The sequence below is a fragment of the Equus quagga genome, chromosome 2, assembly GCF_021613505.1.
Source record: "Equus quagga isolate Etosha38 chromosome 2, UCLA_HA_Equagga_1.0, whole genome shotgun sequence".
NCBI classification, from domain to species: Eukaryota; Metazoa; Chordata; class Mammalia; order Perissodactyla; family Equidae; genus Equus; species Equus quagga.
In genome coordinates, this window is record NC_060268.1 from 10,741,783 (window position 1) to 10,765,457 (window position 23,675).

At 38.4% G+C, this 23,675-nt stretch overlaps 1 protein-coding gene across 1 annotated transcript; it reads right to left on the minus strand.

Annotated features, from left to right (window-relative positions):
• Window positions 1-4,956: 4,956 nt before the first annotated feature.
• On the minus strand, window positions 4,957-21,305 carry GEMIN2 (gem nuclear organelle associated protein 2). Its single transcript, XM_046654934.1, has 10 exons — window positions 21,136-21,305; window positions 20,649-20,733; window positions 18,668-18,757; window positions 18,355-18,414; window positions 17,812-17,925; window positions 16,054-16,098; window positions 14,805-14,873; window positions 10,757-10,867; window positions 8,922-8,980; window positions 4,957-5,374 (listed from the first exon to the last, which is right to left on the minus strand). The coding sequence occupies exons 1-10, from the start codon at window positions 21,303-21,305 to the stop codon at window positions 5,335-5,337; spliced, it is 843 nt and encodes a 280-aa protein (XP_046510890.1). The 3' UTR covers window positions 4,957-5,334.
• Between the last annotated feature and the right edge of the window lie 2,370 nt (window positions 21,306-23,675).

Here is a 23,675-nt window from a genome sequence, read left to right on the forward strand (position 1 = left end):
ATGGTTTGTTGCCTATATTCATAATTGAAGGAAATGCTAAGTCACAAGAAGATAGTAAAAAGAGAGAGGTAATTTTTTTCCCCAAATTCATGGACTCCAGGTTAAAAACCCCTGTGAAAAGGGATAATCAGGGGCTGGCCCGGTGGCGCAGCACTTAAGTGCACACGTTCCACTTTGGTGCCCTGGGGTTCGCTGGTTTGGATCCCGGGTGCGGACATGGCACTGCTTGGCACGCCATGCTGTGGTAGGCATCCCAGGTATAAAGTAGAGGAAGATGGGCATGGATGTTAGCTCAGGGCCAGTCTTCCTCAGCAAAAAGAGGAGGATTGGCAGATGTTAGCTCAAGGCTAATCTTCCTCAAAAAAAAAAGGATAATCACAGGATCAGTGTAAATATCGAGATAATCTATGTAAACAGTACAGTGTATGTTGCGTGTATACATGAAAATAAAGAACAAAAATATCACACGGAATGTTTTGGTTTATACTTCTTTTGCAGTTAGAAAGCAGCCTAGATTTCAGTATCCTTTTGCGTGACTTTATCTTAATCATAGTCATCAAGGGCCCTAAATGAATAGACTGGTTTTAAAGAGCAGATGTATGTTTCAAAAGTAGAAAACTACACTGTCTGATTGACAGGCTGTGAGGGCAGCATACTTGCACTGTTTAGTCAGCAGTTTACGCCAACCATAATGACACGGCTCAGCCCCTCTGTCTAGCAGTCAAACCTCATTAAGGGGATTTAGGACTGGAGATGTCATCGGAACTGTCTTAGTCCATTTGGGCTGCCGTCACAGAATACATTAGACTAGGAGGCTTATACAAAATAAGGTATTTATTTCTCACAGTTCTGGAGGCTGGAAGTCTAAGATCAGGGCACCAGCAGATTTGGTATCTGGTGAGGGCCTGCTTTCTGGTTCACAGATGGACAGATGCTTTTTGACTGTGTCCTCATTTGGTGGAAGGGGACGAGCTAACTCTGGGAGGTGTCTTTTATAAGGCACTAATTTCATTCATGAGGGCTCTGCCCTTATGACCTAATAATCACTTCCAAAGGTCCTGCCTCCTAACACTATCACCTTGAGAATTAGGATTTGAACATATGCATTTTGGGGGAACAGAAAGATTCAGTCCGTAGCAGAACCCAACATACAGTGACTAAAGGGAAGCAGAATCCCAGAGCCAAGGCCACCTAGGGAACTGTTTCCAGGTCCCACCAGAATGCAGCTGTAGGATGGGAGCTCGACTCAGGCCTGGGAAGGCAACAAACTGACTGCAGGAACGGACTGGCACAAATTTTGGAGTCATCACAGTTAAGAAACTGGATAGAACCTATAAGTTTTCTAAAGTGCTCTTTGAAACATGAGTACTGTGATCAAATACAGTTTAGAAATCCAGCCTCTTTTGTAGATTTTTTTTTTTTTTAAAGATTTTATTTTTTCCTTTTTCTCCCCAAAGCCCCCCGGTACATAGTTGTGTATTCTTCGTTGTGGGTTCCTCTAGTTGTGGCATGTGGGACGCTGCCTCAGCGTGGTCTGACGAGCAGTGCCATGTCCGCGCCCAGGATTCGAACCGACGAAACACCAGGCCGCCTGCAGCGGAGCGCATGAACTTAACCACTCGGCCACGGGGCCAGCCCCCTTTTGTAGATTTTTAAGGCACATTAATGGTATGCTACAGGTTCTGAAAAATCAAACAATAATCAACTTTTTTGTTTAACCTAGTATTTGATCACAATACCATTTTTTCAAGGAACACTAGAGCCAGCCCAGTGGGATAAGTGGTTAAGTTCCTGGACTCCACTTCAGCGGCCCAGGGTTCACAGATTCGGATCCTGGGTGCAGACCTACACACTGCTCATCAAGCCATGCTGTGGCTGTGTCCCACATACAAAATAGAGGAGGACTGGCACAGAGGTTAGCTCAGGGCCAATCTTCCTCAAGCAAAAACAAAACAAAACAATGACACTAACAACTCACATAAATCAATACTCTAGGGCACAGTATTTGGGAAACATTCTTTTTTGGAGATTTGGTGGGAATTTGGTAAAATGAATAGCAAAATATAATCTTGGTATGGACACAGGTCAACTCGATCTTTCTCAATAATTTCTAAAACATTTTTCTTTGTCCCAGATGGTAGAACAGATAACCTGAACCACTTTTAATCTAATTCAGCCTCTAATTGTCTTACTTTAAGAGAGACAGATGAAATAATCTTATTTTTAAAAATTAGCAGAAATGAATACAATTTTAGTAACAGCATTATCACAATTTAATAAATGTATAATGTTCTCCTGGCCAAAAGTAGTAATGAAACTTTTATGTGGGAAAAAAAAAGTAGTCTAATTTACTTTGTCACCATTCCCACAGACCTGAATAAACTACCATTTGGTAACTATTAATTTTCAAAATAACTACCCCTAAATTCTATATTTAAAATGTATAATTTCTCAATGAATTTAAGGCTTTTTACTTGTGTTAAGAGTTGGGGAAATTTTTCTCTTCAATTTCTCATTACAATTAGAAGCTATTTTTAATTGTGAAAGGCTTGAAAAGCCCTAAGGCTGCACTGGTAGTCTGCATACTTTCTTACATTAGCGGTTTAAAATGTCTGTTACTTCTATTTGTCTCTACATTCCTGAAATGTATCCTTATGCCAAGTTGTCACTATAAATATGAGTTCTCAGTTAACTATTAGAGATCTTACAGCTTGCTGGAAAGCAGAGGTGCAACTGCATTAAAATGATTTCTTATACCGCTTGTCTTCTGCACATGCAAAATGGCCTTCCTTTTTGTTATCTAGTCCTTAGGAATTTTACTCTTCCGTGTGAGTAGAGTGCATAACTACATGTTCAGCCACTAGTCACGGAGGAAGCGCAAATTAAACCAGTAACAGACACTTTACCCTTACTAAGTCAGCCCTGCCCTCCCCGTCCAAGCATCACATCAGCAAAGAGACGGGAGGCTGTGACCCAGTTAGTCGTGGGAGAGGCTGGAAATCTGAACTCTCTATGGTGGACACTGCTGGCTGCCTACCCAATATCCACTCTCCCCTCTTTTCTAACAGAACACTATTTTTGATAGGAGTGGCAATGTGTCCAGCTTCCTTTATAATTACAAAATGTCACAACTCTGGCAAATGACATATAAGTTGAGGGTTTCTTGTAACGCTTCGCTCCCCTATATCAGGGGAGCCTTTAACAAGAAGGGGTGGTGCGTTACAGTCCTTCCTAGAATGGTGATATGAGGCAAGAGATAAAATGACCATATCATGACTAAAAAGGTGAAAGCTACCACACTGAAATTGCCGAGAAAGAAATGTGGCAGAAGCCCAGGACATTTAAGATACTGTAGAGCTGCTGCACCAGCCCTGATCTTCTTACACCAGAATCATTCCATGAGAAACAGAAATAAATCCCTAAGTTTAAAACCTCAGTTAAGCCAAGTTTTCAAATGCAGTATTAACTGACAGACTCGTAGGACTTGCAACCCTTCTCTTGGGAATTCTGGTCAATGAAAGGAAAGTCATGTACACAAAGGTACTCACAGCAGCATTTCCTAGGTTTAACATTAGAAATATTATGGATTAGATATCCAACAGTGAGAGGATGTTTAAATTATAGTAAAACACAGCTTGAACTATTAGGCTACCAGTGGCATAGTGGTTAAGTTCTTGCACCCTGCTTTGGTGGCCCAGGGTTTGCCAGTTGGGATCCCAGGCTTAGACCTAGCACCACTTATCAAGTCATGCTGTGGCAGGCATCCCACATATAAAATAGAGGAAGATGAGCACAGATGTTAGCTCAGGGCTGATCTTCCTCAGCAAAGGAAAAAAAAAAAAAAGAGGAGGATTGGCGGCAGATGTTAGCTCAGGGGCTAATCTTCCTCAAAAAAAAAAAAAGATTAGCTTCACGATGACATAGCAACCAAAAAGATTCAAATATAAAACTACATCTGCTCCATTTATAACTAGCAGCAAAACTACTGGTTGCCTGATCCCCAGTTACTCCCAATCCTCTTTTCCTTTTCCATCTTCCACTAGAAAGATTAGAAAGACTTACAACTGCATTTCTCCATCTTTCTTAGAGCTGGAGGTGATCATCTTATACACCTGTTGCCAACAGATGAACACAAGTCTGCTGGGGATTTCTGGGGAAGGTTTTGCTTTTATGAGAAAGGATCAGAGGTGGAGTGCTCTGCCTTCTTCCCCCCTTTTCCTGTCTTGAATACAGACACGTTGCCTCGAACTGCAATGGCCATCTTGTTACCAGGAGGGAAAGGCCAAAAGACTCTCAGAGATCTTGGTGCCATGAAGTCACTGAACCAATGCCAGTAGCCAGTCTTCCAGACTTCTTGTTATGTGAGAAAAACAAACCCCTATTTGAAAAATCATTGCTACTTAGATCTTCTGTTACTTAAAGCAGAAAACATTCCTACCTGATATAGAAATAAACTATAAGTGATATGAACAAAAGATATGTCAGAAAAATTAAAACAGTTGACCTGTTAGGGTATTATTCAAAATGATTTGTAGGGCCAGCCCAGTGTTGTAGCGGTTAAGTTTGCATGCTCCACTTCGGTGGCCTGGGGTTTGCAGGTTCGGATCCCGGGTGTGGACCTATGTACCACTTAGGCCATGCTGTGGCAGGCGTCCCACATATAAAGCAGAGGAAGATGGGCACAGATGTTAGCTCAGGGCCAGTCTTCGTCAGCAAAACAGAGGAGGACTGGCGGTGAATGTTAGCTCAGGGCTAACCTCCCTCAAAAAAAAAGATTTGTAAAGAAAAAATTTTGCTTGTACAGTAAAGCATTTAAAAATAAAACTATTGAGCTTAAATGGAAAACATCTGATTAATTTTGTTGCTATGAATCTAGATTATCTTAATTCTAATACTAAGGACATTTATCCATTGTTTTTTGTTCAAGAGTGAAACAAAATTTTAGTGAGCAAACCATATTTTCAATAAAATTTTTTATGTATATATGTAAATAACAATGACACAGCACCAAGGGCCTCTGTAAAACGTCATCATAGAGTTTCTGTGAAGGATGCTTCACCAATAAATGACACAAAATTTGTTTTAAAAGCATGTGATTACAGAAAACTGTTTAAACTGTTCATCAAAAACTGCGTGGGATTTTCCAAAGATACTTCAGATACTGAAATCAATACCATCTATCTTCTGGATATCAACCGGAGGTGCACAGGTTAAGAGGAGCCCGGGGCGCAGCGCTGAAGCCGTGATGCAATCTGCACTTGAAGAGGCGCTGCGCTCCCTCACACCAGGCTGCCTTCATCATGAGTCCCTTCCAGCCCCGAGGGATCAGCGACATCAAGATGGCTCATCAGCTAAATCACGCTGGTCAAAATACCTGGTAAAAAAAATAGCAATTGCAGCACTACTTGTAATAGCAAAAGACCACAAACAACCCAAACGTCCATCAATATGTGGACTGGCTGGAGAAACCACAGCACATCTACCCAGTGGAGGACTATGAGGCTTTCCTAAAGGAATGAGGAAAATATCGACACTGCTCCCGTGCGATTTCCTGGATTTATGGAGTGAAAAGAACAAGGTAGAAGACCGCAAGTTTAAGACGCTGCCTTTCGTGAGCACGTGTTGGGATGCAGATATATTTACATATATTTGCTTACACTTTTAAAAAGAAATAATGACTGCAAGGAAAATCAAAAATTAATAATAAAATGGATAACTACAGAAGGGAGGAAAGAGGCTAGAGGATAAAGATGGATTCTAAAATTATAATAACTTTGGAACAATGTAAATATTTTATGTATTTATAAAACGAGAATAAGTAAAAGAGAAAATCACTAATCGAACTCCACCAAATGAATCTTCTCATATATCAGGTTGGTGGCATAACCACACAGAGGAGAATAATTTCAAGTGATCTTAAACACGAATTCTGATATATGTCCCCAGTGAGATATACCAGAGACAAAAAGAACTGCAAAGAATTCTTAAACTGATTTCAATGGCTTTCTATCAGTAACACCGTTAGTATTGCTATTCTGAAACAATTATGTGCACATTGTAGGAGACAGCCAATAATTATGTTAATGTTGTTAGAAACCAGAATGTTCATCACAGGAGAAAAGAAACATATCATTAGAGAAAATCATGTAATCTTAAATTAGAACTGAAATATCAGTTTGAACATACAAATTTATTTTTCTCCTTCTAAAAAATACATACTGCCTAGCTATGTTCCCTGAAAAGGCCTGGGTGCAATGACCAACCTAATACAAACCGGCTTCCCTAATGCCCACACTGTGGACTCTAAATACCATTTTCTACTTTAAAAGAGGAACCAGCACTCCTGGGAGAAAAGACTGATTCCAGATCCGGAGCCAGGAAGGTCCCAGATACCTTTGATTCATCCTGGTAGCCCAGCAAGTAGGAAAGCTAGATAAGACCACCAGGGTTATGTAACGGAAAGCACAGGACTTCACCTGCAGGGCTCCCACCAGCCGGAGATGCAACAATTCAACCAGCAGAAAGAACACTGCGTGCAACCGCCCTTCACCTGACACGGTGATCAGCTTCGTCACCACTGACAGTGGGACAGCTGGACGCTGTGTGCCTCCTGATGCGACACAACAGCACCCACGGAATCTCGTCAAACAAACAAGAAATGCTATATATAACCAAGCCTTCAGACCTACCTACCAGTTCACAGAAAATACGGGGGACACATAAACATGTTAAATACCACTATGAAGATACAGTTGTCAAAACCACAATGTGGGAAATTTTAAAAGTCAAAGGACCCAGTTTCTTCAACAAATAAATGGCAAAGAAAAAACCTCGGGGGTTGATGGAGAGACTTAAGAGACTTCAAACAAACGCAGTGAGCGCATCTTCCTCCGATCCCCACTGGAGCAATTCAAATGTAAAGAGAGATTTTTGCGACAATTAGGGAATATGAAACATGGACTGGACATCAGATGATAATGTGGAGTTATTAAATTTGTTAGGTGTGATACAGTATCGCAGTCATGTTTTTTAAAAAAGTCCTTATCACTTAGATATACTGAGACAGGAGAAAGGATAAGTCTGAGATTTGTTCAAAATATACTGACAAAAAAGATGGGATAAATGAAATATCCTGGTGAAGAGCTAACAATTGTTGAGCCTGGGGGATGGATTGGTCTAGGGGGTTTAGCCTACTACATTTCTATGTGTTTGAAAATCTCCATAAGAAGCAGCTTAAAAAAATTATCAATGGTAAAAATAATGAAGGTGGCTGACATATAACTATTGGATCCAGTGTGAATGGGTTTCCACTCATTTGAGTAGGTATTTCTAAGCAGTTATGCCTTAAAGCTACCAAAATAAGCAAAACCAACAATAAAAACACGAGACTTAAAACAACACCTGATACTTACATTGAAGCTGCTGCTGCAAGGGAGTCAAGGCCTATGTTATCTTTACTTTAAACTTACTATAATCTTCTGTAAGTTTTCCCAAGCGAAGCCTATAGTCTCAGAAACTTTTCTAGCCTAGAATTTTTTCCATTTTTATTTAACTTTCAGGAAAAAAAAAATGACCAATACGTTTGGATATTTCTTCTCTCACAACTGCATAATATTATAAACTATCAGAGGACTACCAGTCAGATGATATGTGTAAGTCTCTGGTTCCCTTAAGTACTAGCTTACTGAACCTGTGTCTTCGTCTATAAAAGGAAGTAAGAAGCGCCTGCGTTGTTGTAAGGAGTAGAGATCCAGTACACACAGTGCTCAGGGCCACGCTGCACCCTCTCATTTAATCCTACTACCAGCAGATGAGGCAGGTACTAACTTTGCGACAGTTAAGAGCTTAGCTCTGGAGTACAGCTGTCTGGGTTTGGATCCCAGCTCTGCCATTTACTAGCTTTGTGATGGTAGCAAAGCTCTTTAACCTCTCTCTGCCATGGTTTCCTTGTCTGTAAACTGATTATAGTACCCACCTTCTAAGGATTCGATAAGTTCCTACTACAAAGCACTAAGAAAATGCTTGGCATGAATGCCCACTAAGTATTAATTGTCATCAGCAGCATAATTATTGTAGATCAAGAAACTCCGTGTTGAATGTGGATGTATTCTCAAAAAGTATCTTGTTTGGGGGAAGGACAAATGGACACAGGATTATTTGCCTTCCCAATATTTAAATATATCATAAAGCTTTAAAAAGGTATTGGCATTGGAATAACAACACTGACCAATGAACAAAAGTATCAACTCCAGAAAGAGACCTAAAATAAATATATGTCCTAAAATAAACAGGTGTGTGTATATGTATAAGTATATATATACACACACTCACGCACAAGCATTCAGAATATGAAAAAGTTTTCAACTAACTTCCAGGTGGAATTTCAAGAAATGAAATCGAACACATCCTAAATAAAAATAAGCCCATACTGAAAATGAACAAAAGACACAGGAAATTAAAAAATGATACAATTCAATAAAATGAAACATGTTCTACCCTTGCTGGTAACCAAATAAGTGCAAATAAAAATAATTTGTATCTTTTATTATTAGAATGGAAATATTTATATCAACTGCAAGTGCCCCGTGTTGAACAGGAGATGGGCACTCTTGCTGACACGTTAGAGGGAGCACAGAATGGTATGAGCTTTCTGGAAGGCACACTGGCAATAAATATCTGTTTTAAAGCGCATGCATGCCCTTTAACTTGCTTCTAGGAATTGACCCTTAGGAAATAATAGAGCTGTAGGTATAAGGATCTTCAATGCTGCACTATTTATAGAGAAAAACTAGAAACAAAGGGAACTGTGACACATACTACTGTTTCCTCACACCTCAATTTCCTCTGCTGTAAAGTGGAAACAGTACTCTGCACCATCACTAATAACCCTATTATAAAGCCAGGAGCCAAAGCTTACTGACCTGCTCACCAAGCAGATTAATAAATTCAAAGCAGGAACCCTCTCATCATCTTTGCTGTCCTAAAAAAAAGAAAGAAAGAAACTTTAAAATGTAGTCTCTTCTCCCCTAATATTTTTGAAACAAATTTCCTTTTAAGATGCAAAACATGAAAATTTTATCAGATGATAGTAATAATCACAGGGAAACAGATAACCTCAAAGCAAAAAGGGGAAAAGTGTAGAGTTAATGGTCCTTTGAGCAACACCTGAGAGCATCTTTTAAAGCAAGGTCCTGAACAGGGAACAGACGAGTTGAGGGCTCTAAGGAGGACGACTTGGGAGGGAGATACTGCCTGGTTCCAAGCAGAGGAGCAAAAAAAGCCCAGGTCCTAACTGGACAGTAACAAAAAACATTATAGAGAAATATTTTAAAGAACTTATTTGAGATGGAGTGAAATCCTGGCTTCCAGCATAGACAGACCAGAAAATATTCCACATCAGGGTTCTGAATTATGATGGAAGCTGTTCCTGAACTAGACATTTTATAAAGTTCACTTTAAATATTTGTTAAAATAACAGCTCTAAGACACATAGAAAGTAGTCTTACAGAGTATGAAATTTATTTTTATGCGTTGTGAGGAATAGAATAATAATCTATTGAGGAATGTTATAACAGATATGTCATACATTACTTCAAACTCGGGACAGACTTCCATGATGTTAGTGTATTCAATCCTTCTACATGCCCAGCACGGTAGGGAACAAAGTTGAACAAAACACATCACCGGCTAACAGCAGAGAAGATGAAATATCCATATTAGGTTTAATGAGAGGAAAAATGTGTCAAGTGCCACAGAAAAGATACAAAGTATACTGGGAAAACTGAGGATGGAGAGGTTCTTTTCAGTTTTTAGGACAAGGGAAAGTATCCTGGAAAGTGGCAGAATATGAGTCAGATTGTGAAAAGTACATGGTATTTAGATGCAGATGGGAAGGGAGTGAAAAGGCACTTCCGGAGAGGGAAGACAGTCAAGGAACAAAGGTTGGGGAATATTTAGTGGGCAGCAAGTACGTCTTGCTTGAGGTACAGGCCAGATAAGTTTCGGCCATATCATGGATGTTTAATGAAAATATTCTGGAGTAGTCAATGGAGAGCAAATATACATTTTATGGAGGAGAAAGGAGGGATGAAAGAAAAAAACTCAGAAGTGGCTTAACCTGGCATCAAATTAATTTATATCGTGATGCTGCAGGCATGAGGCAGAGGAAGGGTCTGACTGGAGAAGTTCAAAACAATCATTGTGCCGGCGTGTTAGCTGCCCACTTGAGCTTCTCATCTCCCCTTACTATTTAGCAAATGAAGCTCAGTCTTAGCTAGGCACACTGCCACCCAGCTAAAAGTAAACATTTCCTATAGCTCCTTATGGCCATGCAACTAACTTCTGGCCAATGAGCCACAAAGATGTGCTTGTGGAACCTCTGGGAAGGCTCCTTAGAGGGGATGACCTTTTTCTCGTCTTCTTTTCAGCTTCCTGTAGTGAGACATAATGGCCAAAGCTCCAGCAGCCATCTTGGATCACGGGGTGAGCTGGAGCACGGAAGCCACGTGTGGCAGAGCTCACTCAAGGCCTGGACACCGCCACCTGAGATCTGATCTGCCTACGTCAGACTTCCTTTACAAGACAAAAACATTTCCATTTTATTTAAACTATTGTTATTTTGGGCTTTTCTATTATGTGGCTAAATCGAATCCCGGCTAATAAAATATTACACATTTTCCCATTTCATTGGAATCCTTGTTTATCACCACATAAACTGGTGAGTGCTTTCAACTTGAAACAGTAAGCTGTAACTTACCACCAAGAGCCTCACTTCAGAGCACCTTCTTGCAAGCTGCCGAATCAGTGAATGAGCCTCAGGTAATAAAGGTTTTTCAAGACAAGCCAATAAAGCATAAAGCCATCTTCCCTAAATAGAATTTTAAAAAGTAGTAAGTAGGCAAATACTGCACCATAAGTTTAACTTATTTAAAAAAATGTCCAACGTTGTGTCTGGTTATTTGCTATGAATAAACTCATGGAATATTTAACTGTATTATGTTTGGACATGGACAGCAAAGGGTCATCTAGCCAGCCAGGTGACAGCTTTTGTATCTTCTAACTATAGACACATAATATTAGACGCTTCAAAATATCCTTACCCCCAAAGAGTCTGTTTCAGAGATTCGTACTACAGCTGAAATCCTAATTCATAGGTAGAAAACTACATTAAGCTGGGTAAAAATCCTATCAAAAGTTAAGAAACATTTTCTTCTTTGCCCTTTATAGACAGATAGACAAATCATTTTATAATTTTATAACTTTGTCCCGAGTCTGTATGTAGGAACTATGCTCTAGATGAAATAATGTTTTGATACTTCTATAAATATCATGGCAAGCTAAATTTATCCCCATTCCCTTTCAAAATTGGTTTTTCTTTTTAATTACAAAAGGAATACATATTCAACGCAGAAAAACCGAAGAATACAAAACGTGCAAAGGAAAAAAGAAACCTAAAATCTCACCACCCGGATAAAATTTCTGCTGAGTTTTAAAATGTTTATCTTTTTCCTATGTATAGGTACACCTTTTAAAAACACAGTTCCATCACTGCAATAATGTTAATAATGTAGTAATACCATTTGGTAGCCACCTTTTTTACTTGCAATACAAAATAAACATTTCCCGTGTTTTTCAATGGGATTAACAAGGAGCTGTTATTAGTCTCAACAAGGCACTTATATAAATACTCTTAAACCAAGCACTTAAACACACTTTCCTGTCACTGCTAGTTTATTCTTTCATTCCCCAAACGCTGAGAGTGTAAAGATAGATAATACACCCTTAGAACTCAGTCTAGAGTTGGGACACAATAGCTTAATTAAAATATTTGTGGAATGAATGTTCCATGGATGCACCGTAATTTACTTAACCAATTTCCTATTGTTAAGCACTTAGGATGTTTAATTTGCTGCTGTTATATAAAAAATACTGTGATAAATATCTTTGAAAATAAGTTGTAGAGCACTCTGATTGATTTCTTGTGTTAAATTCCTAGAAATGAAATGGTAGTATCAAAAGGTATATATGCTCATAAAAGTTTCCGAGATATAATCACTAATTGTACCCCAGAAAGGTTATATCAAATTATATTTCCACCAGCAGTGTATATGACTGAGTTTATTCTGAGCAACATATCACTGTCGGGAATCCTGAAGAATATGAGAACAAAGTTTAAATAGCAATTTATGCAACACTAAGTTAGCTCCCCAAGCAACTTAGGATTTGAGGCGCCTTTAAAAACCTCAAATCAATATGACTTTTTCTTAAAAAGATTCACATCCAGATTTCTTTTACAACCAGTGAGCAGAATTCTCTTCTACATTAAGAAAGATATTATAAATCTAAACTTGACTCAAATTTTGAGGGATACATTTCCTATATAAAGCTGGCATTTAGGCATGCAAATAGCCCCTACACTTAGAAGGAGCTGAAACCTTTACTGATTAAAGGTTCCTTTTCACAAACTCAACAAGTACAATGTGACAATACTAAAAATAAAAAGAAAACCCAAACAGCTGAAAACCTTCCTTAACAGTGTCACACTTGGATGACAAAATAAAGCTGTATTTCTCAAAAAAATATTAGATAAGTAATCTCAAGTAAAGAAATAAGAAAAAACAGGGACCCTTTCTCCTTTTGCTGGTTTATGACAAACTTACTTCCTGTGACACAGGTTTTTACTTTAAACACCGATATTCTCAGTACTAAGTTCTGATAGTACAGTTATTTGGTTAGAGGAATTAAATACTGTTGATTTAAGACACAGAATACTCAAAATAAGACTCAAAGGATTAATCAGGTTAAAATGGAGCGCATCAGTTGTCAGTGGTTCAGAAACACTTTAATGCTTCTTCTAGCAAATACAGCTGCTTTTTGGTAATATGCTTCCACTAATTAACAGGAAAAGTCAAACTTATCACCTCCTTGAGTAAGTAATCTTTAGAAGTTAAAAAAAAAAATCCAAAAAAATCTTACAAGGAAGAAAAAATGAAGATTAAAAAAAAGAGAAGGAAAACAGGTAAGATAAATAATACTGATAAAAGGTCACTATCAGACAGAAAGAACTGATACAGAATTTAAAGTTCAACATCTAGATTCCTATGAACAAGCAGCCTAAGAATATGAATAAAGTTATCTATTGAAGGTGTAGCGAATATGCTAATGCATGGAAAAAATACTGTTTCACTGACACCAAAAGAAATGCAAATTACATTTACTTTGAAGTACTGCTATAAATTCACTAAATTTGAAAAACAAAAACAAAAACAAATTATGAAATATTAGATTGAACCATATGGAACTGCTGATAATCAAATGTTTTTACCCTACAAAAATGGAAATTCCATATGATTCAACTTAAAGTAGGGTTGCAGGAAAGAGAAATTAAGAATCCATTGCTGACAGGATTATAAGCTGGTTAATTTCTTCTGGAAAGCAATCTGGCAGAATGTAACAAAGGCTTATAAAACCTTGATCCAATAATTCTATTCTAGAAATATCCTAGGAAATTAATAAAAAAGAAATTAGCATAACTATTTATAATTTAGTTGTGACTGTAAAACATAAGGAAGAACCCAAACAGTCAATAATGAGCGAATCAAAGTGAACCATGAGACATTAAGACAATGGCAATTATGTAAATTACATTATCACATAGGAATATATATACAAAATGTGAGCTTAAAAAGTCAGAATATATACATTAATTACAACTATGTAAAAGACAGGTATGACCACTGAATCAGAAACAGTGATTTTAAACATGAATTTTTTCCCCTTAAAAAGTACGTTATACAGTAGAGATTTAAAAGAATGAAAATATAAAAATGAAAAATGAAAATCTAGTGATAAAGAATATGGTCACTATACTTATGAAGAGACTTAGCTAAGCCACCTGGCTGCAGGGCAGGCTGGGAAACTCACGCACTGTACTGCGAACACTGCAGTATAAGCTTCTAGAGAGCAAAGGTTACCTCGGATGCTTTGACAGGGAGCTTTGGAAGCTCAGATACACTCTTTTGCAAATATCCTCAACTGTGAAAAATATTTGTTTCTAAAAATTAAATCTAACTTCAAAGGATGATAAAATTTATTCTTAGGGGCCTAAGCAGGTAATTCATTTACATAACACCCACCAAATTTACCCAGTTTTGAAGGTGAAAATGAGCTGTGAACATATAGCAATAAAATAGAGGGGCAGTGCAGCACAGCTGTTCAGAGCAGAGCCTGAGGGCCTGGCGTGAGTCTCGGTTCTGCCAGTTAGGACCCGTGTGACCGTCAGCAAGTCACTGAATCCCTATGTGCTCCACTTTCCTTACTTGTAAAGAGGAAGTAAGAGCTCACGGGTTATTGGAGGATTCAAGGAGTTACTGTACACAGAGTCCTTACAACGATGCCTGGCACAGAGTGCTTGCTATTATTTCTGCATTTTTTGTGGACTCGATTTCAAGGCCACTTTAGAAAATGCATTTCAAATTTCTTTAAGCCAGTGCTACTCAAAAACGGGTCTGCAGACTGGTTGCCAGTCTGTGACCTGTTTGTTACTGGTCTGCAGTGATAAGCAGCTTCACCCAGGATACAAGTGACATTTCTTCCCAAAGCAAGACTTTCTCAATGAAGGAAGTAGTATGCTGATTTACATGCTAGTGGAAATTCCTTATTTCCCTGCAAACAAGCATTGTTTGCATTACATACATAGTTATACATACACGTATAATACATATATATAAACACAGTAGAGTCATATCTCATAGATAAATGTATATATAATTTTGTATTATGAAAACAAAAAGATGCAATACTACCAATTCTGGAGTAAAGTCTCTTTCTCCAAACCAATTACTCAGATATTCCAAGACACTAGTTACTGTTGCCTAAAAAAACGGGGAAGGAGATGGAAGAATTGTATTAGTAATAAAAAATTGACAAGTTCAACATAAGTTTCATTAAATTTAGTTAGAAAGCAACTCTGATGTTTAAAATGGCCCCATTCTTTAGACTTCCAGAGAAAATTGTTTCTCTATTTAGTAATTTGATTAGATGGCTCTCTCTCAGTGAGAGGAGGCTTTTTAGACAAATATTCTTACATATTGTCAAGTATCAATACCTTGGTGTAAATTCCAGGATTTGGTTTGTAACGACTAATTTAGTTTGTAACTACTTGAAAAATTCCATGTGCTCTTAAAAAAAAAATCATTGTGTAAATACCTTCAGATTATTTTCATTAAATCAAAGTACAAATCTAAAAAGAAAGTTAGCTAGAGAAAGATCTGTTTTAAAGATATTACAGATAGAATTTATCAAACTGTTGAAAATATTCTCTGGCTTACTCAAATAGAGTCGGACACTTAGAAAAATCGCTCTCATTGAATTTAGTATGACTAGTACAGTATCTTCATGCAAATGATCAAGTAAGTGAAACTGTCAGCCAGTATATGATTTACAACCGAGGATGACCCTTAAAAACACCTGATCTTCCAAGGGTACCAGACGCCATGTGAAGGCGAAACAAAGTTTCATTTGCTCTTTAAATGGATCACAGAGCTCCTAGTCCTAAAAGATTGAAGAATCAAAGTGCATATTTCCCCCTTTGATCCAAGAAATTATGTATTTCATCCTTAATGGAGTGTGTAGGACATCTGGAACTAGAAATAGCAATCTCATCTCAGTATTTACCTCAAACCCCGGAACCTAAGACTTCTAACTGAAATGCACACAACTGAATAGTTCGCACCATGACTGAGAGCATGAGTTCTGGAATTAGATCAAGCTAGGACCAAATCCCACTGCCGCCATTAAAATGTGCTGAAAAACCACCTGCAAGGCATTTAACCTGCTATTTTGTTTCCTCATGTATTAAAAAAATGGATATTAACAACAACTCCCCACTTAGAGTTGTGCTGAGGATTAAATAAGAACTGTTAGAGAGTTTAAGACGGGGTCTTACATACTGTTAAGTATTCAGTAAATGTATTCAAATACTTTCACACACACTGCAAACAAAAGAATGCATATATATATATATATATATCCTTATTATTAGATGGATTTTACCTGATTCATTCTGCTAACAATACTAAGCAAAGGAGGAAAACCAACCTGAAAGAAAAATGAGACTGAAATTTGCTAAATGATATTATAAGGGGGCTTCATTTTTTTTAAACTAGTAAATTTCTCACCACACGGTTATTTAAAAACAAACCATGGATAAAAGAAAATTCCTTCATTGCCCATTACAATCAAATATTCCATAAACTATTATGTTGGTAATGCCCAAGAAAATAATGTCTTGAAATGTGAACATGCAAATTTAAAAATAAAGAATGATTTTAGTAATTAAAATCATTTTAAAGTATGACATTTGAAAAAACGATACTACACTATTGATACTATTGACACATTTAAAAAATGATACTATGATACTAACAACTTTTTCAAAATCTTCAGCTAAAGCCAACATTTCAGGAATTAAGGGAACTTGAATTAGAAGGATTTTTTTTCAAACCTAATCTGATTCAATTAAAAACAGTACTTTGGAGTTTAATGCTGAGAGCCTTGATTATGAAAACAGCACCGAGCTGAGAGAAACTGAAGAGGATATGCGTTAAACTCTTGCGTCCTTAAATGATTCTTTCATATGGTGTCTTTTACTTGTATATTTACTTTATATATATTTTGTAATAACAAGCTAAATAAATAAATTTTAATTCTTTGTCAAATTGAAACACATTTTGAAATGTAACATACACTAGGGATATTATCCAAAAGAACAACAGGTTGTATAAGAAACTGCTGAATTAGCTCCCTTAGAGATCTGAATCTGTTTACACTCCCGTCACCATGTTTAAGAGGGCCTGTCAACACAGTATATCAAAGTTTCTTTGCCAACGTTACCTGAAAAATCACAGCTCAGTGGAGTTATAAGTTACATTTCCACTACAAGTGGGTTTGGGCATCTTCTCACATAACAATTTGTATTTTCTTTCTGTGAGATGTCTATTTATATCTTTTGCCTGTTTTTCCTTTTGGGTTCTTGGTCTTTTTATTGATTTTTAGAGCTTTTACATTTTTGGGATAAATTTGTTTTAAATGGGAAAAACACACCGTGTACCACACAGCAAGCAATAAATGTCTATTGAACAGAACAGACGATGCAGTACAGGGAGTCAGTGGTAATGTGGACATAGGCAGTGGGCTCACAGGAACATCTGCAATCTTGAGGGCGGGTGAATCCTGAAGGACAAGCAGCAGCTGGCCATGTAATTTATGATGAAAATAAAGCCAAGTGAAACTGAAAGATACCCTCAACATTCCATCTCCAGAATATGCAATTTACTGAGCATTTTTAAGCACCTAATTGTTATCATACGTTTTCCTTTCTTTCCTTGATTACTTATAACTCACTGTTTGACCCATGCCTAATCACTAAAAAAAACAGAATCCTAACTAACTCACAAAATTATTACATAACTAAAACATAAGAGATATGAAGCCAACCTAAAAAACTCACATTACATTGTTTTAGAAACTGGGCTGCCAAGTTTTAAGTTAAAGAGCCAATAAAATAAGTCAGAGGTTGGCAAACATTCTCTGTAAAAAGCTAGACAGTAAATATTTTAGGCTTTACAGTCCACACACTGCCTTGGTCATATATTACTTGTTTGTTTAAAAACATAAAAAGCACTTTTAGCTCATGGGCTAAAACAGGCTGCAGACTGGACTTGGCTGAGGCTGCCGTTTGCTGAGTCTTTATACTAAATGACACACCAAAATTAGAACCCTTTTCGATTTGTTTAACCACATATCACCTACTTGTACATAGTCGATTCCAGGACTCTCACTTGCAGCTGGTCCAACAGCCCCTTCAGCACACAACCTTTCACCCAGACAAAATTTTTTCCAGCCTTCTTCATCTTCAGATTTTGGCTAAAAGAAAAAAAATAAATTTACATATTTCTATGTATTTTTTTATACTGAAAAGTGAAAAAAGAAGTGAGGATTCCTCCCTATTCCCATCACCTCAAAACAAAGATATGGTGCCTGTTATGGGCTCAATTGCGCCCCCCCGCAAATTCCTATGTCGAAGTCCTAAACTCCAGTACCTTAGAATGTGACTGAATTTGGAAAAAAGGCCTCTACAGAGATGATGAAGTTAAAATGAGGCTGTTAGCGCGGCCCTAACCCAATCTGACTGGTGTCCTTATAAGAGGAAATCTGGACATAGAAAGAGACAATAGGGATGCGTGTGCAGAATGAAAGAGCACATGAGGACACAGCGAGCAGACGGCCACCTGAAAGCCAGAGAGGCCTCAGGAGAAATCAAACCGGACAACTTCAACAGAGAAACTTACATACCATGGTCACGTTACTATCCAGCTGTTGCGATTTCCAGTGGCTTCTATGTCTGTTCACACTCTAAAGGAAGAAAAGTTACACAAGTAATCTTCAGAGAAGTGGTAAACGAAAAGACACCAATCAATCCTAAAACTTGGAAAATATGTTTCAAACTATTATGTCTAATGATTATAATAATAATTTGATCATTGATTAAAAAATATGCTAACCTTTATACTTCAGAATCATCTTACTTTTCCAAGCACACTCTCAGGAACAGTAATAAATCTGAGGGGGGGGGTCTAATTTAATTAAATGATTACAGTACACTTACCTGTCGAACAGCTGAAAACTGTGCCACCTGCTGCTGCTGCCACTGAAGTGTGGGGGAATAGCCCTCAGGAGCAGGCTGGCATCCTGAAAGCTAGAGACCAGTTCACAAATGTCAGAATCAACGCTAGTGTTAGAACTAGAATCTCACGCCTCTGCAAAGTAAAAGCAGAATCAAGATGAAGAGTGAATAATAAAGGAAACGATTAAGACTAGACAAGAAAGATAGTGTACTTTTTGCAGACGTAAAAAAGTAGGCATCTCACTTCATTATTTATGTCTGAGTTCAAAACATTAGGAGAAGATCTTTTATAGTGACTTCAGAAGAGCAATCTGGAACGGTTTATAGTTGGAGTTCCCAAAAAACCTAAATGAAATGAGCCCTGAGGATATAACCTAGTCCTACCTTTCTATAATAGCAGAACACTTTGATACAAAAAGAGAAATATACCCCAAATACATAATTTTGGGTATGAGCAGAATGTACTCAAATAATTTAAGACACTTGACTTTACAAGGCTACTTCCGCTTCCTAAAACAGCACATAGTTCACAACTGATCACATACTGCCTTGAAGTAAAACTTAGTGTAGCCACTTTTTAAAAGCTAGGTATTGAGGCTGGCCCTGTGGCCCAGGGGTTGGGTTTGCATGCTCTGCTTCGGCAGCCCAGGTTTACAGGTTTGGATCCTGGGCGTGGACCTACACCACTCATCAGCCATGCTGTGGCAGTGGCCCACATACAAAATAGTGGAAGGTTGGAACAGATATTAGCTCAGGGTGAATCTTCCTCAAGCCAAAAAAAGAAAGATTGGCACCAGATGTTAGCTCAGGGGGAATCTTCCTCAGCGCATGCACGCGCACACACACACACACACAAAGTAGGTATATAAGACATCATCTTCCATCAACTAAAAACTTCTGAAAAGGAATTACACGAAACATTATAGTGTCTAAACTAAAATTTCATGATTATAAACATCAGATTTAGAACATAAAAGGAAAAGGACTTACCACAATTTAAAAACTGTTACTCTCCTTTGACCTTAGGTTACATAGCACCTCCTTAGAGAGACCTGTGACTGTTCTATCTAAAGCAGTTCTCCGTTATTTATTAGTCTTCACAGCAATAGTCCCAATATGTAATTATTTAATTTGTTTACTTGTTTACTCTGTCTTCCTCTGGAGAATGTAAACCCTACAAGGGTAAGGACTTTTTCTGTCTCATCCTCTGTTGTATTCCCAGTGCCTGGCACAATCCAAATGCTTAATAAAAAAAATGTGCTGGATAAATAAATGAGTGAAAATGTTCACAGTGTGCAAGTAGCTAGAAAAGTGTAAGATATTTGAGTTTCTAAAAACAAAACCCAGTCAAATCAGAACATGCAAACCACATATTAAACACTGGTCAAATTATTATAAAGAGCTGGAGAAAGTTTCCTTAAAAATAAAGGATAGCCAGGGGCTGGCCCCGTGGCCGAGTGGTTAAGTTCGCGCGCTCCGCTGCAGGCGGCCCAGTGTTTCGTTGGCTCGAATCCTGGGCGCGGACATAGCACCGCTCATTGAGCCACGCTGAGGCAGCATCCCACATGCCACAACCAGAAGGACCCACAACGAAGAATATACAACTATGTACCGGCTTTGGGGAGAAAAAGGAATAAAATAAAAAATCTTTAAAAAAAATTAAAAAAAATTAAAAAATAAAGGATAGCCTAAGTAACCTATTTAAAGACTTCTTTAGCATTGGATCATGTCCCTAAAGTATGATGAGCAAATCTCCACCAAAGCTGGGGTTACTGAAAGCCTCTTTGAGGACATAAATACCAACTTTCCTTTTGGGGGAAAAAGCACAAGCAAACGTTTAACTTCGTCGAGTGCAATCAAATCTTACCTACATCACAGCTGACACTGTCAGACACTATAGGAAGAACCTTGATCTTTTAATTTGTGGGGGTAAAAGAATCCCCTGATGGGTAATAAAACTCACAGAAACATTCACACTTTGCTTCCTTTTCAACTTCTTTGGGTCAATTTGAGCTACCACAACATCTGGACATTGAGCTGCTTCGATCCTACAAATAAAGAATAAACGCAAAAAACGTGATTACTATCGCGCCTTGTTCACGTGTAGTAAAACGAGCGATGCATTTCGACAGTTCATTATGAATTCAGAAAAAAAGTTTAGAATTGCAATTGAGATACTCAACAATCTATTTCTGAAATTATCTGGACTGAAAGCAAAGAAATCTAAGAGCACACATCTGGACATGGGTAATCACAAGTTTAATAGAACTAAGATCATAGAAACGCGTCCACGTAAAGATGTAATCGAGGGATCCCGAGCCGACCCCAACAGGCGTGAGACCAGGGACCGGAACAGAGGGCGGCGCTTTATCACACACAGGGGCGCACGGGCGCTGTGCCCAGGGGCAGGGAGGACGACCGGCCCACATGCACGGGGCCACATCACTCACTGGACGCGCCTCAAGTATTCCTGAGGCGTCCTCGGGGGTACGGAGGGATCGAAGCCTTCTGTCAGGTCACAGGGCTCCACCGGCAACAGCCGGGGCATCAGCTCTTCCACTGCAGACTCGGCCGGTACCCACGCCATGGTTTTCAATCCGGCCAGTCCCACCCAGCGCATGCGCCGAGTGTAGGTTACGGCGCAGGCGCACAAGGAGGCACCTTTGGCACGGGGAGTTGAGCAAGAGGCCGTGCTTCGGGGGCGTTATTGCGCATGCGCAAACCTGCTGTTTGTTCCAAGATTAAGGCTCCGGTGGTATCGTGAAGCCTGCGAGTTTAGTTCCTGGCAGGAACGGTTCTGCAGCGTTTGTGCGTGTTACCTCTGGTCTCTCTTCTAAGGCTCGGGGAAAAGCTGAGCGGTGTTAACCTTTATGCGTCCGTAGTAGTGAGGGCTCCTTACAGGTTTTTTTGAATGATCATTTATTGAGCTCTAAATTTTTTAACTCCCTGTAGACATGTTACATACATTTCCTCATTTAATTTTTGCAACCACCTTTTGAAGTAGGTGCCATTGTCCCGGTTTTGGAGGAGAGGAAATCCATCGAAAGAGGGATGAGGTCCTACAACTGTGGCTTTTCCAAAGGGGACCAGCCAATTCCACCTAGACTTATCTGACGCCAAGTGAATGAAAAATTAATTTTACAGAGGAATTTCTTGTGCTTGCTTATTTCAAAGATCACCACTGTATATTTATCTGAAATGAATATTACTCCTAGAGTAGCCATCACTTTTTTCTTTTTTTTTCAGAAAGATCTCTTTGCTGAAATATAAATAGTGCAGAGGATAAAGCTAATGCCAACACCCAGAAGTTACCATTATTAATCTTAGGGCCAATCTGGTGAGGAGGTATTGTTATCTGCATTTGACAGGGGAGGAAACAAATGTATTGGGTAACTTGTGCTGGGTCATAAATTGCAAGAAACAATGGAAGTGTTACATCTCCTTCTTTCTAAACAAGCTCTGAGTGAATACAATTGACTTTTATTTTCTAAGGTTTAAGTTTATATTTAAGGTCTTTTCTCTTTTTGAAGCACTGCCTTTAGCTTGCAAGCAACTGATTTTGAAACCAAAATGTAGCTCTCTCGTTGAAGATAAAGTGAGGACAGTCCTTAGGTTAAGAGCTGGAGAATTAGAGCTTACAAGAGGAGCTAAGCAATCGGGAGACTTAGAAAGGCACTGCCTGGCTGCAGTCAAACTGGAAAGTTCTTTGGTTATAAATTTTATTGATTTTGGAAGAAACAGACTTAAAGAGAGGAAATATGGAGAGATACTCTCGTCCCCAAACTTTTCAGTCATAATCAAGAATAAATTAGAAAAAGTAAGCAGTTAACTTCAGTTCTGGATTTCCTTACAAATACTTTTTTTTTTTTTTTTTTAAATTTACTAGCAATTCCCCCCCCCATTTTTCTGGCGAAAAGAACAGGTGATTACCTAGTAGAACAGCCACCCATGGAACAATGTTTAACACTGGACTCCATTCATAAGTATGTGGCAGAACTACACATGGATGAAGGAAGAAAGCAGAAGAATAGCAGAATGGAACAAAGGTTGTCCTGGGAAAGAATAATAAATTATTTTCCAAAAGAAGGAGGTGAGTAATAACGCACATGAATGATACTGAAATGGTTCTAAAATTTTAAATACACAAGAATGAATTCATTCAGGAGTGAGGAAAGTAAATTAAAAATTTATAAAGGATGTTTTCTGCTACTTCAAACTAATCTGACTTAAAAGAACTAATAATAAGTTTTGGAGATTTTTTTTTTTTTGGAAGATTAGCCCTGAGCTAACTGCTGCCAATGCTCCTCCTTTTGCCCAGGAAGACTGACTCTGAGCTGACATCCACGCCCATCTTCTTTTACTTTATACGTGGGACCCCTACCACAGCATGGCTTGCCAAGTGGTGCCATGTCCGCACCTGGGATCCGAACCTGCGAACCCCGGGCTGCCAAAGCAGAACGTGCGAACTTAACTGCTGCGCCACCAGGCCGGCCCCTAGAGCATATTTTTAATATGGTTATAAATTGGAAATTGCACTAAGTATTTTTGAGTGTTTCAGTGAGATATGAGACATCTGAGAATAAATTTGATGAAGTTCTGAAAAAAATCTTTAATTTTTGGAAAGCTGAACTTCTAAAACTATAAATACCATTTCATCTAACCTCTTCCCAGAAAGACTACTCCAGAGTTGGTGAACTACCTCTGGTTCCCCATTTTCAAAGATTTCCAGTCATTTCTCAGTTTACAATGGAAAGAGCTTTGTATTTCAGTATTTCTTACATTGGTGGTTGGCTGTTGGAGTTGTATGAGGGTTATGAGAACAGAGCACTCAACAGCTGTCTATTGATGATGGTGGCATGTGTCATCAACCTTACAGAGCTAGATGCAAATGTTTTATATCCCCTTAAGCAGCTCAGTTATTCTCAAATATTAGTGTAAGAATAATCTGGGAGAAATTATTTAAAATACAGACTCCTGCGTCCTATAACTC

Coding starts and splice junctions, on each gene's coding strand:
- GEMIN2 (XM_046654934.1), bottom strand. CDS start 21,305: ATGCGCTGGGTGGGACTGGCCGGATTGAAAACCATGGCGTGGGTACCG. Junction 14,874..16,053: donor TTGTTAGCAGAATGAATCAG/GTAAAATCCATC, acceptor CCGTTTTTTTAG/GCAACAGTAACTAGTGTCTT. Junction 5,375..8,921: donor TTAATCTGCTTGGTGAGCAG/GTCAGTAAGCTT, acceptor TTTTTTTACCAG/GTATTTTGACCAGCGTGATT.